Below are 15,069 nucleotides of genomic sequence, written 5' to 3' on the forward strand. Positions count from 1 at the left end.
GAAGTACAAAACAGCTCCTTCCCGATGGTCTGCAATCCTGACAATTCATAATCGTGTGTAACTAATAAAATGAGAATGAGGTGAGCCCCATCTATCGAGTAAGGTAAGGACGGGGTTGGAGAAGCTAGGGTATTAAGCCTGTTACTAGTGAATTGAGATTAAAATGGTAACAATTACCTTTAACTGTCTACCAGATTCGAGAACTGAGAGGCCCTTTATGGCATTTTCCTTAAAGATTAGAGAAATAATGTTCAGAGAGATTGCAAAACTTGCCTAAGGCCACACAGTAAGTAGTTCAGCCAGTGTTCCAACCTTTGGCTGTCAGACTTTGCTCTTGCAGGTAAAATAGAGTATTTCTCTCGCATATCTATCTCCCTGCCCTACTCCCATCTCCATCCTAAATTATTACTGGGGGAAAGATGGGTTGGTGAACTGGCTCTAACCAAAATGGAGCTCCTATACAGTGACCTGGGATACAGCGCAGCTGACCATGGCCTAACATGCAACTCCAGCCCTCAGCTCCCCAGCTTGGGGTCTGGCCTCTGAAGCCCAAGAAAGGGCCTCCAACCCAGGCCGGAGTGAGTGCTCACCCAGCAGAGACTTGGGTGGGCTGGCATTTGAGTTCCTGGCCTGTGGGAAGCCATTCTCGCACGTGATTGGGCACCTCCCAGATTGGGTGTGAGGCGCTGGCCAAACTGTGTGGGAGCTTTCCCCACCCTCTCCAGGTGCAAGAGCCTGTTCGTGTGGGGGTGTGACTGACAACTAACCCTGAGGCCAATCACTGACCCTGACCTTGGAATTCATCTCTCTCTCTCTCTCTCTCTCTCTCTCTCTCTCTCTCTCTCTCTCTCTCTCTCTCCCCCCCTCCCTCCCTCCCTCCCTCTCTCCCTCCCTCTCCCTCCCTCTCCCTCCTGCTAGTCCTGAGTAAGCCTTGCTGCCCCACCGGGTGGTTGGAGGGGAGAGCCGCTGGGACCTGGTCATAGAAAAAGGTGCTTGGGCCTGTGTTATTTCCACCTCACTAGTTAACGTCTATGCCACGAACCTCTTTCATGAAACCGTGCTGGTCGCCTGGTGGACTGGCCGGCTCTCACCTGTCTGGCTCGGGGCTGCCTGGCTCGGGGCTGCTGACGCAGGGTGCGCAGTTGCTCCTTGGGACTCTGCTGGGTTCCCTGAGACTGGTGCGGCCGAAGTTCTTTCTTCAGGCCCTAAAGAGCTCCCCAGAGGCTCGGAGCCGCGAGACCAGGTGAATGTGGAGGACCCAGGCAGACCTGCTGACGTAGGAGCCGCTGGGGCATCACGGGTGGAGGCGAGTGAGGGGTCCTCAGTCACCTCCTGCGGAGTCACAAGCCCACCATAGGTAATAGAGTCCCCCCAGGGCACAGGGTCACCAATGCTCTCAGTGGTGACAAGGGAGGTCTTGGCCATTTCCTGTGGGATGGAGGGGCTTCCTGGAGACGCTAGACCAGTGGGGCTGAGTGACAGAGGCTCAAAGTCCGCAGACGCACTCTGGGCAGTGGCCAGTAGGATCCTGAGCCCCTCCTGGGGACTGGAGGTACCTCCCAGGGGCCTGGGGTTTGCCAGAGGGCTTGTTGGCACTGTCCCTTGGGGCATCGTGGGGCCTGCTGAGGGGGAGCATAGGGGTCTCTGGCACCTGGGTGGTGGGCTGCAGGCTCCCCGGCTGCTGTGGCCACTCTGCTGTAACCTGGTCCTGCAAGGTACCCGCGGTGCTGAGGCTGGTCCCTAGGGCAGGAGAGAAGACTACTGTGGGATCAGCTGAGACCAGGACCCCTTCAAGGACCCAGCCACAGGCCAAAGTGGGGCCAGGGTGGCGCCAGAAGCGGTGGAGGGAAGGACCCTGCGTCAGGCCTGGGGCTTTTGCTAGGCTTGGAGGTGGCCGGCCTTCGGAGGCTGGGGTGCACAGGAGTGACCCCACCAGGGCCGGCCCAAACAGGCAGAGGGCCTGGGACTACCAGGGGGTGCCAGGCTAGACCTTAGAGCAGGGAGACAGGCTTTGAAGCAGTTTCTGGAGAGAAAGGAGGCTTGCACCCCTCAGCGCCACCGCCCGCACATGCGCACACTCGCAGCTCCTCTTAGCTGCCCACCCAACGCCCCGGGGTGCTGCAAGCCAATTCCTCCTCAGCCAGTGGTAAAGTCATCCCTCCAGATACCGGATAATTAACAGGAGCTGAGGCGCTCTCCTTGAGTCCCACCATACCCGTGACCACTACACCAAGTTTTGCTGTTGTTGGTTTTGGAGTTTCGGTTTGGTTTTTGGTTGTTGGGTTTTGTTTTTGTTTTTGGTGCTGGTGACTGGACCCAGGGTGTTTTACCACTGAGCCACATCCCCAGCCCTTTTATATTTTTTATTTATTTATTTTTGTTTGTTTGTTTTGAGACAGGGACTCACTAAGTTCCTTAGCACCTTGCCAAATTACTAAGGCTGACCTTGAATTTGCCACCCTCTGTGTCCCAAGTTGCTGGGCTGGGGCAGGCTCCATCACCATTTTTTAATGTTTGAATAGTGGATTAATAAAAGCTCTGTTTGACCTTGATCAATTCCCCTAACTTCTCTGTATCCTCAAAAAAGGAAATGACACTTTTGTCTGATGTGGGAGTTTATAAGGAGACTAGAAGAACTGTAACTTTGCTCTCAGTTATGCTAGTTAACTTCAGAACTCCAGGGAAGCAAAATGAGATAATAGCTTAATAGCTATCACTGTCATTCACAGATACGTCCCCATATGTAGTCCCATCTCTCCTCTTCTCTCCCCAGAGAGGATCCCCTAATCAGAAGGCACTTTGACTGGCCCCTCTATGGTGCTTCCCTCTCTGGGGCTGGACCTCAAGAGCTCTCTGATGATTTTTCTCCGGGAGCATTATTCAGCCTCTCTCTCTCTCCCTGGGCCAGGTCTAAGTCACCTCACCTGAGAAGACTGCACAGCCTCTCAGGGGTCCCCTGGCCCTGGAGCTACAAGTTCAGAGGCCTATTTCAAGTAGACGGGAGGTTGATGGTGATCAAGTCCTCCTCCCCCTACCCTTGGATGACCCTGCAGTGTCTGGAGCAGAGTCTCCCCTGCATAAGTGGCCCTCGGTTGCCACCAGTTGGCTCATCTCATTTCTGGTCCCTCACTGGCTCTTGTGGGTGAGTCCCAGGGGCCCCCAACCTGGGCTACTGCATGCAAGCCACCTTCTCTACTTCCCTAAGCCTGGAAGACTCCAGATCCAGTCAAAACCAGGCTCAAAGCACCTATGCTCGGCCTGGGAGTGGTCCCCACAGTAACATCGGAGGAGGAAGCAGACAGGAGCGGAGGCATCTCTGCCAACTCCCTGTGTCCAGTGACAGAGTCTGCAAGAAAATACAAAGAGAAAGCATGAGGGCAGGGTCTGTCTGTCACACCCAGCAGGCTGTCAGCCTTGAAAAGTCACACCAGGCACCCTGTCCTCCTGCCACGGCAGCCAGACTTAAAAGGGCGCAGTTACTGGGTTACTGTGTGCTGATCACTCACTAGGAGGGGTCCCCGCACCATCTCCTGTCCTCACAATAGTCAAGAGGTTGTTATGTATTTTACAGATAAGGATCAGGATTCTCATTATTTCCAAAACACCAAAAGGAACAGCCAGGAATAGGTCAACCCCCAGCCCTCCACCCCCACTGAGGGACAGTAGATGAGGGCTTGCTGGGGGAGCAGGGAGTGACTGCCAACAGGTAAGGAGTCGTGATTATACACAGATCAGGAGAGGCCTCCGGTCCCAGTACCTTCAGAGTGACAATAAAAATGGAAATAGCTGATATTTGTTAAGTGATCACTCTGGCCAGGGTCTCTGCTAGGCCCTTCCCCCCAGGCAGCCCTCAAAGCTGTCCTGTGAGCTGGGATCAGCAATCTCACTCTGTTAAGTATATTTCCGAGATGAGGAAAAGAGATGCTGAGAGATGAGCTCAGAGATACTGCCCACCTGATTTCTAGACGGTGCTGAAATCTACCTGATTCCAAACCCCAGGATCTTACTCATTTCATCGTCCAGTAACATTGTTGTTGCTAATTGCGCGTGTCCTAAGGCTAGAGGGGTTCTATTCCATTCCCTAAAGATCCCCAGAATTAAAATAATATTACTTTATCACAAGTTTAGAGTATAAGGATCTTAGGAAACTGCTTCAAAATTATTATTCTCGAAGCCTGAAAGTGCTTCCTCAGGTCTAGCCTTATTGTCTCTTGCTGCCAAGTGGACCCATTTCCCATCTTGTTTTAGCCTCAGTGACCTGAGGCCAGCAGAAGTGACTTCTCACGCACCGTAGAAGCAGATGAAGGGTTGCAGGGAAGAGCAGACCACTGTGTAAACCTGAGGGTCATATTTTGAGTAGGCCCGGAGTCCTGCGCACAGTCCTCGGTCAAACTTAGGCACCAGAAGCCAGCTTGGGATGCTGGCACCCAAGTCACTGGACCAGTTCAGAGACCTGGTATTTGCATTGAAGTAGAGGCCAATCCAAGCCTCAGTCTCTTTTGTGACGGACTTCAGGGCCTGCTGGCCTGCCTCATCGGTCACCGTCTGCAGGTCGGCCAGGTCTGTGTAGTGGCTGCGACAGTACTTCAGAGCCGAGGTCCACGTCATTACTTGTTCAAATCTCATGAAGGTATATCCACCAATCTGGACCTCAGCTGGGGGCAAAGAACAGAGATCACAGGCCTGAAGTCCTGGATCTCTGATAGCCCAGGCTCCGTTGCCCCTGGGACAGAGCTGTGGTCCCCAGTCCTCAGGTGTTAAGTTTGATCAAAACCACAGTTTTAAGGGCTGGGGTCGTGGCTCAGTGGTAGAGTGCTTTCCTAGCATGTGTGACACACTGGATTCAATTCTCAGCACTACGTATAAATAAATGAACAAAATAAAGGTCCACCAACATATAAAAAAAGTATTTTTTAAAAAACCCACAATTTTATAGACAGACTAAATATCAGGTTGGGAAAATGGATGGGACAGATATCATAGCTAATCTATGGGAGAAAACATTAAGGAAAGCAGGAATTAAGAGCTCTTCTTATGACCACATGGCCCTAAGAGTTAAGTTTAAGGCTCGATATCTTCATCTGTCCAGTGGGGATAATAATAGTACTTAAGGTCAGGATCACGTGAAACCAGGTATATAATTAACTGAGCACAGTGCATGCAAACAGCACTTAATAGAATGGTAGTTACGGTTTGGGGGAAAGTTAGGAGGGAGTCAAGATGATCCTGATTTGAGTTGGCCTCATTTGTGATCTCCAGGGGCTACACCTGCCTCTAGGGCGGAGGCAGAATGGAGGAGCAGTGGGATGTGCCTAGGCTCACAGTGTCAGGCAAGCCAGGGAGAAGAGGGGAGCCTGGTGCACAGCAGACCTGAGGAGCAGGCGCAGCAGACCATCCCCCGTGGCCTGCTCCCCAAGGAGCAGACCAGGTACCAGCCTCCCACCTCCACGACCTCCAGTCCCTCCCTGGCACTAGACTGGGCCAGGTCCCAGAAGGAGGCTGCCCACCGCCAGGCCCTTCTCCTCTGCAGTACATAAGCCCAGGCCTCTGTAACTCCACACACGGAAAGTTTGGAAAGGATGTGAGCAGCTGGCACCCAACCTGACGTGTTGATTCCGGAGGCCTGGAAAGGAAGCACTGTGCAGAACCTGGGGCACATCCGAACATTCAAATAAGGCCTCCCAGACTCTCCCACAGGCTTGCTCACCCCCAATTTACCACTATTTCCCTAACACTTTCCTTATCTAAATTGATTTTTTTAAGTTATCCTCTATTAAGCACCTGGTATATGCCTGCCATGAGCTATGCATGTGGCCTATATCATCTTTTTAAATACTCTATTCCTGAGACATAGATATTAATTGCATGTCACAGACGAGGGAAAGGAGACTAAAGGAGACATAACTCACCTAAACTCATGTCAGATTCACTATCAAGAAGAGACTCAAACCTAGGTCCACCTGCCTTGGAAGCTTGCGCCATTCCCTCTACCCGTGCTTATCCAGCCAACCGTACAAAGCAATGGATCAACTGTATTTTGTTTGTCATAGAATTTCTTTCTATCAGATATGAAGAAACTCTATAGAGTAATAACATCCAAGGGGTTAAAATTTGAGAGAGAAATCACCCTCTCTAGATGGATGGGTTAGTACACAGGATGTAAAGAGACACTGCCCAAGTCACCTAGTCAAGCATGTCACCTCCCCCTCTGGACCCATCTGAATAACAAAGGTACTAATCTCTCCCTTGGTTTCACTCTGGGGACAGCGGAGCCCATGGCCAGTCGGGCAGGGGTACGGAAGCAGAGGCAACCCAGCCAGGTAGAGGAGTTCAAGCAGAAAAGAGAAAATGCAGCAGGTGTATACCTTGCTTTGGAAGAGTGGTCAGGCTGAGATAGGGCTCCACGGAGATGCGGTACCTTACATCAGGGTCTGTGAAACAGAAACAGCCTGAGTTACGGGGGCAAGGGTGAGGCTGCCCTGGCTCCTCTGTGGGCACCAGCTGCTGCCAAGTTAGAGCCCAGAGAAGCCTTGCTGAAGGCTGGACAGATGGTTCCTTCCTTTCTACATTGATCCAGTAAATATATCCTGAGCACCTACTGGGTGGCTAGTGCTATTCTATGTCCCTGGAAATGGCAGCAATAAAATAAGCAGGGTGTTTGCTCTGGAAAAGAATAGGAGAAGGAGCCAGCCTGCCCTGGGCAGAGCAAGGGCACAGGTCCAAGGTGGGCAGGAGCTGTATGGGTCTGGGGAGCAGAAAGATGTGACTGAGAGAAGGATGGAGATGAAGCATGAGGGCAGGCAGGGCCTGTTGGCTGTAAGAAGGATGGTCTCCTAATTGCTAGGAGGACCTACTGACCATGTTTAAAGATAGTAATCTGATTTATGGTTTGTTTGTTTCTTTTGGGGGGAGGATACAAGGGATTGAACTAGGAGTCACTCAACCACTGAGCCACATCCCCAGCTCAGTTTTTGTATTTTATTAGAGACAGGGTCTCACTGAGTTGCTTAGGGTCTTGACATTGCTGAGGCTGGCTTTCAATTCGAGATCCTCCTGCCTCAGCCTCCCAACTGCTGGGATTGCAGGCTTGCGCCACTGCGCCTGGCTTGATTTCTATTTTTTAAAGCTGACTGTGTGCCCAGAACAGACTGAAGCAGCAAGAGGGCCCACTCAGAAGAGAGAATGGTGGTTTGGCCTGTGTATTGGCAGTGGGTCTACAGAACAGAGAAGGAGAGCGTGGGGTCAGGACATGTCTGAATGGAGTTCTAAGACAATGGAGGGAGCAGGGAAAGACCCCCATACAGTCCTTCCTTTGCAAGGTCTCCTCACTCCAGGCCCCCTTATCACCCGAAGAAATCTCTTTATTCTCTTGGCAACCCAGAGTCCAACTCTAGGCCACTGCAGGCGATGATGACTCAAGGTCCCATGACAGACATGGTGTGGCCGTGACTTGGGAGTAGAGCAAGCTGACCTCCATTCCCCTATTTGCATGGAAAGAATGGTATGGATTTGGGCTGAGCCTTGACTGACGAAAAAAAGCAGAAACTGGCCCTTTTTATCAGGAAAATGCTGTGTGGTCTTCACCCATCTCCCTGCATGATCTTCTCAGCATCAGGACTGCGCTACCAGGGGCAAGACCGGACAGGTGAGGGGCAAGGATGGGAGGCTGCTCCCGAGAGCCAGCACCATGTCATCGTGTACTGATGGCAGACTTCCTGAAAAGGTGGCCAAAGAGACTGGTTCCACCCACTGAGCTCCCAAGAAGCAGGGCATCTCCCAGGGGTGGCTACTCCACACTCTCCCACCACCAACAAGGCAATAAACCATGAGAAAGGGCAGACCTCAAACTCTGCATAGTGCAAATGGACTCTCCATGTCCACAGCCTTTACTGACAGAAGGAAGAGACACAGTGGAACATTCCATATTTTTTTCTGTATCCTGACTTGTACCCATTTCTCTAATGGGGTTTTGGGAATGGGGTGGGAATAGAAATGAAGGCCACAGAGAAGAGGTAACATGGCAAAAAAGGTAACAGCCTGTTACTCCATAAAAGTCCCCGCCTCCCCCTTCCCCATCACATGCTTCTTCAAGAGCCACCTGGGAGGAAGAAGGCTAGGCTCAGAACTTGAACCTGAACACACCTTTATAGCAAATGAAGGGCTTCTGTGCCGTGCAGACGTCGACCCCCAGCATGGGAGCAAAGGACAGAACAGAATACAGCGTGACACACATGCCCTCCCCGAGGGCAGGCAGTTGGATCCACTTCAGGTCAATGAAGGGAGAGCCGCTGCACCAGCGGGGGCCAGAAATACTCATGTCAAAGAAGAGGCCGATCCACGCCTGGGTGGGCTGGATGAGCGAGCTGATGGTCATCAAGCTGCTCACGCTGCTCATGCTCTGCAGGCTGAGGAGGTCCGTGTGGTAGTCCCGGCAATAATCCATGGCCTCTCTCCAGCTCAGGGGTTGGTCCTCCCGGGAAAAGGACTTGCCGTTGTTCACCAGCCTGGAGGCTGGAGCAAGAGCAGTGTCACCACTTGGCTGCCCCCACTCCACCCTAGTCCTTCCCTCACTTCTGGCCTCCAATGCACCCAGCCCTGCCCCCCCCCCTTCTGCACTAGCTGTGCTCTTGTTTTGGGAGGGCTGGCCGTCCCCAGCTAATCCTTCAGTCTCCTAATTTCCCAATCTGTCACCACCCCCTTTGCTGGTCCTGCATGAAGTGCCCACCTATGTGCTGCAGCGCCCCTTTGTTAGGAATTAATAACAATGGGTAGTGCGTACTAAGCATTATGACGTGCCATAGCTCACCAGATTCTTCCAACAACTCCTTGGGATAGCCCGAGGCCTGCTTTACAAATGAGGAAACCAAGTCACACAGTTAAATGGCCTGGACAAGGCCACCCAGTGGGTGAAAACAGGACTCTAGAACCTCGAGTGGAGCACCCAGGTCCAGTACTGCCCCTAGGCCAGGGCTCCCAGCTGGCTCCACAGTAGTCCCCCAGTGGCTCCTAAAGAAGTGGATTCCCAGCTCCACCTTAGAGCAAGGATCTGAGTTACTGTGTCCAGCATCAGGATTTCTAAACTGCTCCCAGGGCAAGGGCCTTCTCTTCCTGTCTGTCTGCACCACCAGGTCTGAGCAAGCTGGGTGCACAAAGCACACCTGAGTTGTCATTGCAGCCCTGGTGCCTGCCTGGCACATGGGGAGTGCTCAGTGTGATAGAAGGGAAGGCAGAAGACGGGGAACTTCTCCCAGGAACTCAGCCCGAGCCCCGAGAGCTCCATGCTCACTTTCTTCCTGCCTTGACTCTCTCCCCTTATGGGGCTCCCAGCAAATGCCAGCTGGCCCAGGACTCCTCTGCCAGGTCCTGCCTGTGCAGGGGGCAGACAGGAATGAGGGCTCACTGCTAGGATCCCAGGGGGCCTCGAGCCAGATGTCCCGGGAGAGGAAACTAAGACTGGGACCTGGGCATACAAAGGGGCAAGAATGTGCCACAGGGAGGACAGGGATGGAACTGATCAGGCATCTGCCAGGAAGAATGAAGCTCCTCACACCCACCAAAGTCCAAGATGCCGCCTGTCACCAAGAAGGGCTGGAGAATCCCTGTGCCGGAGAAAGAGAATAGAAAAGAATGTTTTCTCCTTAGGATGTGTGACTCATTTTGATATTTTTGATTCTACTCTGTTTCATGTTTTGAACTGGTGGGCTCTGGGGTCACACTAATGGATCACACCCAATAGTTGGGATAGGCCTGGGACCTGGGGGTACCAAGACCCTGGGATGGGCCCCTCCAGGCCTTGAGCAATGCCCCCTTGCCCACCCAGCAGTCACTGCTGCTCCCTCTCCCTTCAGTCCCGACGTCCTGTCAGTGGGTCTTACCTGCTGTGCAGAGGGAGAGCAGCAGGCCCCGTGGCGCCATGGCTGTGGGACAGGACAGGCCCCTGGGGTGCAGCTCACAGGTGGAAAGCCTTCTGGCTTCTGGCAGAGGCTCTGCCTGGCCTCCTGGTCGTTTCTTCCTTGCTCTCCGTTCTTCTCTCTGCTATCCAAACTGACAGATTTGACTGAGCAAATACTCACTCCATGCCTGCTGCTTCCAGGCCCAGGGTGAGGGCTGGGGAGGCATCAGAGTAAAGCACGGATATCCTGGTCCTCCCTCAACTAGGCAGAAGGGAACCCGGATCAGGTCATTAATAAGCAGAGCCTGTCCTAGGTGCTGGCTGCTGGTGGAGGGAAGGAGCAGGGTGTCAGAAGCCAGATGAGTAGACCCCTGGGATTCTCAAGAGCCAGAGGAGCTAGGGGCAGGGTGGAGGAGAGGGACAAGGGGACTGGGAAGGGAGAAGGAGCTAGCATGTGAGGGCCAGGTTGGAGCAGACTGTCCCTGCCATCCTCATGACAGCCACATCAGAGAGACCACCATGATCCCCACGGTACAGGGGAGGACGCTCAGAGAGATGAACAAACTTGAGCAAGACAAGTGATTTGGCACTGGGGTGGGGACACCCTTCTTCACTGACAAAAGCTGCTGGTAGCAGGCCTGCCCTGGCCCCTGGGGACTCAACTCCCAATTCCTTGTTCTGCATGTCAAAGTGGCCAGCTCACAGGGTCGTGATGCAGGCTTGCGGTTTCATGTTTGTCTGCCTCAGACATATGTGCCTTTTTGGGAACATCTTGGCCTTCTCGGAGCTTCCTGATAAGGGACGGTCACGGTAACCCAAGAGTAGCAGGTGTTATTCCTGCCCTGTTTTGGCTAAATTTCCACTGCAGTTATAGAAATATATATAAGGGAAAAAACTTGGATAATAAACGGCACACATGCCTCCTCCTGGATGAAGAACCTTGGTGTCCTGTGATTTTTTTTTTTTTTTTAACCTCGACGTCCCTCGCCGGACTCGGTTCCTGAGGCCGGATGCGGCAGAAAGCACCTCGCCCCACAACTCCCCAGTCTGATGCACACGTGGGATCTCCCAGAGATGAGCAGGAGTGTGGCCAACTCCATCAGGGTCTTGGTGGCAAAGAGAATCCACATTAAGCTGCTTTAATTGTTAGGAGGGTTGGAGAAAGAGGGTTGGAGGCCCAGGAACAATATTCAGAACCACCTTGAAGACTCTGGGTTCAGATTTAGCTTCCACTGAGAGCTAGCACCTGCGCTCTGCTCATGACTCATCGTAGGCCTGGGAGATAAACCAAAGCCCAGTTCACATCCTCCATACCAAAGTGGACCTGCCTGCATGGTTTTTTAGCTTTCTTAAGTCTAAGCTGGATCAGAGCAGTCACATACCTTGATATTAAATTTTTTAAAAATGTGGAATCCATTGAATTCAAGTTCTAGGAAAACAGACAGCCTACCAATGCTCTCTAACAATAAAGGAAAAAAAATCCAGGCCAAGGATGTGGCTTAGTGGTAGAGTTGTTGAGCTGTCTGGCATGTTGGGGCCCTGGGTCTGAACCCCAGTACCACAAAAACAAAATTTAAAAGGAAAAAAAAAAACACCTACTTCTTAGTCTTTAAGAGCACTCAGATGCTCCTGCTCACAACTCAGGCACCTTGAGAGCTTCCGCCAAGACTGGCTGAGCCCTGGCTGTTTTTTTGGCCTCTCACTTCTCTCTTTTACCTGGGCTTGCTCCACAATGGCTCTCAAAATCTGCCATTGGCTCCTCCATCTGGAGACTCATTCGAGCATTCACCTCAGATCTCCAAGTTTCAGGAAAGAAATGCTCTGTCCCCAGTCCAGGCCCTAGAACCTCTACAAGGGAAGAAGATTCACACTTCCGGAAGAGTCTTCACGTGAATTCATCTCAGAGTTGCTAATGACCTCAGGGGCAGAATGCCCGAGAGAAGGAGGTAAATCAGATGTGGAGAACCTCACCACTATCTCTAAGTTCTGCAAATGCTTGGTCCAGTCTGAATTCTTGTCCAGGTCTGGTGGATTGGGCCCCAGAGTAGACATCTTCAGGAAGGAGTCAAGTTCAGGGAGCTTCATGGGGCTAGAAACAAAGGTTCCTGGGAAGCAGGATACAGGTTCTCATCGAAAAGGACAATGGCTAAACGCAAACCCCAGACAGGTCAGGTGGTGTTTGGGGCAACTGGAGTGGGCACCAGTGCTCGTCAGAGGACTTAGAACAGGAGGAGAAGCTTCACCCCGTACCCCACATTCTAGTGGCGAAGGAGGGAATGAGCCTGCTGTGGGAGGGTGGCTTCCAGGGTCTTCTTCAGCCGTGGGTCTGGGATAGACTGGAGCTTTTGTACTGGAAAACCCTGGACACACAGATCATTATTATCATCTCTGTCTCAATGTCCCTACCCATTGGCCAGCCAGGTAACAAAGAAATTGGTCTAACCTTGCTAGTTCACACTGGATTGGAGATTTCATCCCAGGTCAATATCCAGTGTAGATTTCCCCCTGGGTCTTGTAAATTACCTCCCTTTTATTCTAAAGCCACAAGAACTCTAAATCCAGTTTACCTATAAGGATACTTGGTGGAGTGAAATAAGAAAGGAAAGTGGGGCAGGGACTGGTTGCCTGCTCCTTAGATCTATTTCAGGAGCTTAGCCACACTGGCCAGCGTCCTTTGCAGTCGGGTGTGGCCTTGGGGTGATGTTCCAGCCACAGGAGTGTGAGTGGGAGTGGGCAAGTCCTCCTAGGATGGACCCATGGAGCCTTCCATCTGTGAGGAAGGACACCACATGAAGTGTAGTCCCCCAAAACAGCTAGTTCAAAGAGTATATGGTGTCCCTTGGCTTTGTTTCAGTGACAAATGGGAATCTGAAGGTGTCAGAGATGGAGAGGAGGCTGTGAGGGACTGGAAGAGCAGCTGGAGAGAGCCGTCAGCAGGGAAGCTAAAAGAGGCAGGAGGGACATAACTGCCTTCCCCGATTTGGGTCCTGTCCAAAGATGGAAAACTAACTCTGGAAGTCCCAAGAGCCTCCGGGGGCTGATGGCTCTTGCCTGGTCTCACATCTCAGGCTGCTCCATGAAAGTGTCTCCCCATCGTGAGGAACACACAGGAGAGAGAAGCCAGCAATCCTCACACTCCACCTTAATGAAACTCTTCACTCACCCTCAGCTATATTGAAATAGCTGGAGATTTACAAGGAGCTGTTCAGATTATGTTTTGTTCCTGAAATAGAGGTTCATATGATATAAACTGTATAGTCTTCCCACTGAAACAACACAATAGGATTAAGATTCTAGCCAAAGTCTCAGACACAATTTACAGAAATGATTGGAAATTGCATGGTGATCACTGTGTCAATGACTAACATTATCTGTGTGCTGCATAGAATAAGCCTTCCAGGGTGTCTGTAAATCAATCAAATAAGACAGTTCATGAAACAATCGTATGAATTCTCTAGAAGGTTTATGTAAGAGCTTCCCTGGGGCTATGAAGCAGGCCGCTTCCCTGTTTGAGGACGGCCACCCAGACTCTAGTGTATTGGGATATGAACTGCTGGCTCACCTATACAGAACTATGTCCAGTGACACTGATTGGAGATGTCGACTCCAATCAACTCCATCAAACAGCTCCAATGAAACATTCCACCCAAATCAAAGGGCTTTAGAACATTGGGCCCCCAGTGGTCAAATAGGCCCCTAAGCACCAAGACATTTTCTTCCTGATCTCTGGGCCTCCACACAGGTGACTGAGCCTGGGTTTCACTGTGGGTTAGAGCCTGGAATTTGCACTTCCGCAATCACAAGAAGCCAAAGTCAGAGGCTAAAGTCCATTTTTTAACACCACCCCCTCCAGCTTCCCTCAACATTATTTTCATGAAAGTGGAAGTTTTTTTTAAAAAAAGGATCTTTGTAAAGAAAATAAATCCAAATGATATCAACTTGGAGAAAGGAGACATATGGCTGCCTCTTCCTCTCGGTTGTAAATATCCCTTTTCCCAGATTCTTATGGAACATCAGTGGGCATCTGCTCGGTGCTCTGGTGTACATGGACTGCACTGCCGAGGGTCCGGGAGCGCACACCTGGTGTTCTGGGGAGAGCGGCCTCAGCTTGCATGGAACAAGGCCACACAGCGGCAGTCCCAGCAGAACTGCTTCAACCCAGTCTCCACACAGCTGCAAAACGATCTTCTTTTCTAATCTTCTTAAAGAAGAATGTGACTCATTTATTCAGGTTCACCAAATGGACTTCCCCAGCCATTCGGAACCCATCAATACCAACTGTGATGTATGGTAAACACTTGAGAAGGCACAGCCCGGAGCTGTGGTCTGCTGTTAGATTTCTGTCCAAATGATGATATCATATGCACACGCAAGTGTGAGGGGGCACATAATTTACTTAACAAAGCAGTTTCACAAAGAGCCCTTGATTCTTTTAAATCTACTTTCCTAATGCGCAAGGCAGTGAGCTCCTGCGCTGTGCTTGGCTAGAAGGCAGCTCACCTAACAACTGCTTAGCTAAGCAAAGGAAGCTGCCGCAGTCCATGAGGCCCTCAAGCCAAAGCAAGAGGAAGAAAGACATACCCTCTCCCAAGAGCTGGAATGCTGAGACGGAGCCAGTCATTTTCCCACAGTTCCCTGCTCTGCCTTGTCAAGGGTCTTTGGACCCTGGAGTAAGTGCCCTCCTTCCCTGTGGCCAGCAGGTCTGGGAGGATTGAGCTAGGTGGAAAAGGAAGCTTACAGCTGGACTCTCATTTACACAGCAGGAAACAAGGCTTGGGAAGGAGGCCACCCCTCCCGACTCCCCAGCTGAACAGTGACAGAAAAGTTCTCCTCCAGTTGTGATGAGTCCCATCCAGGGCTGACACCAGTTAGGACGCTTGGCAGTCACCACTAGGAAATGCATCAGAAGCACTGTGAGCAGCGACTGTTTCCTGACGGGCGCTGGCATTCCGCATCAGCTCTCCGCTGCTGGGCTGTCTGCTCTGGGTGCCCGAGCTGGCCTTTTCTGTGCCGACTAGTTGGCCTTGAAACCAGGGGAGAGAAGGGAGTGGGATACCCAGTTAGGACAGAAGGGAAATTAGACTCACCAACTGGGATTCTAAATGATTTTAGGCCCCATGAGAATGCCACGTGCCTTTGACTCCCCATTTTAAGCACAAATGACAACTACCTCTCAG

At 51.6% G+C, this 15,069-nt stretch overlaps 1 protein-coding gene across 1 annotated transcript in view; it reads right to left on the reverse strand.

Moving 5' to 3' along the window:
- Nucleotides 1-15,069, reverse strand: part of Clec20a (C-type lectin domain containing 20A) — a 32,656-nt gene that overhangs the window by 6,163 nt on the left and 11,424 nt on the right. The window contains exons 3-10 of the mRNA XM_040278021.2: nt 9,876-14,915; nt 9,555-9,599; nt 8,143-8,511; nt 6,366-6,431; nt 4,290-4,655; nt 3,248-3,346; nt 1,652-1,740; nt 1,092-1,332 (exon numbers count right to left, since the gene is read on the reverse strand). Coding sequence (XP_040133955.2) covers nt 1,092-1,332; nt 1,652-1,740; nt 3,248-3,346; nt 4,290-4,655; nt 6,366-6,431; nt 8,143-8,511; nt 9,555-9,599; nt 9,876-9,915 — 1,315 coding nt within the window. The 5' untranslated portion in view covers nt 9,916-14,915. The remainder of the gene's footprint in view (nt 1-1,091; nt 1,333-1,651; nt 1,741-3,247; nt 3,347-4,289; nt 4,656-6,365; nt 6,432-8,142; nt 8,512-9,554; nt 9,600-9,875; nt 14,916-15,069) is intronic.

This window comes from Ictidomys tridecemlineatus, chromosome 10, assembly GCF_052094955.1.
Source record: "Ictidomys tridecemlineatus isolate mIctTri1 chromosome 10, mIctTri1.hap1, whole genome shotgun sequence".
In the NCBI taxonomy this organism is placed as follows: Eukaryota; Metazoa; Chordata; class Mammalia; order Rodentia; family Sciuridae; genus Ictidomys; species Ictidomys tridecemlineatus.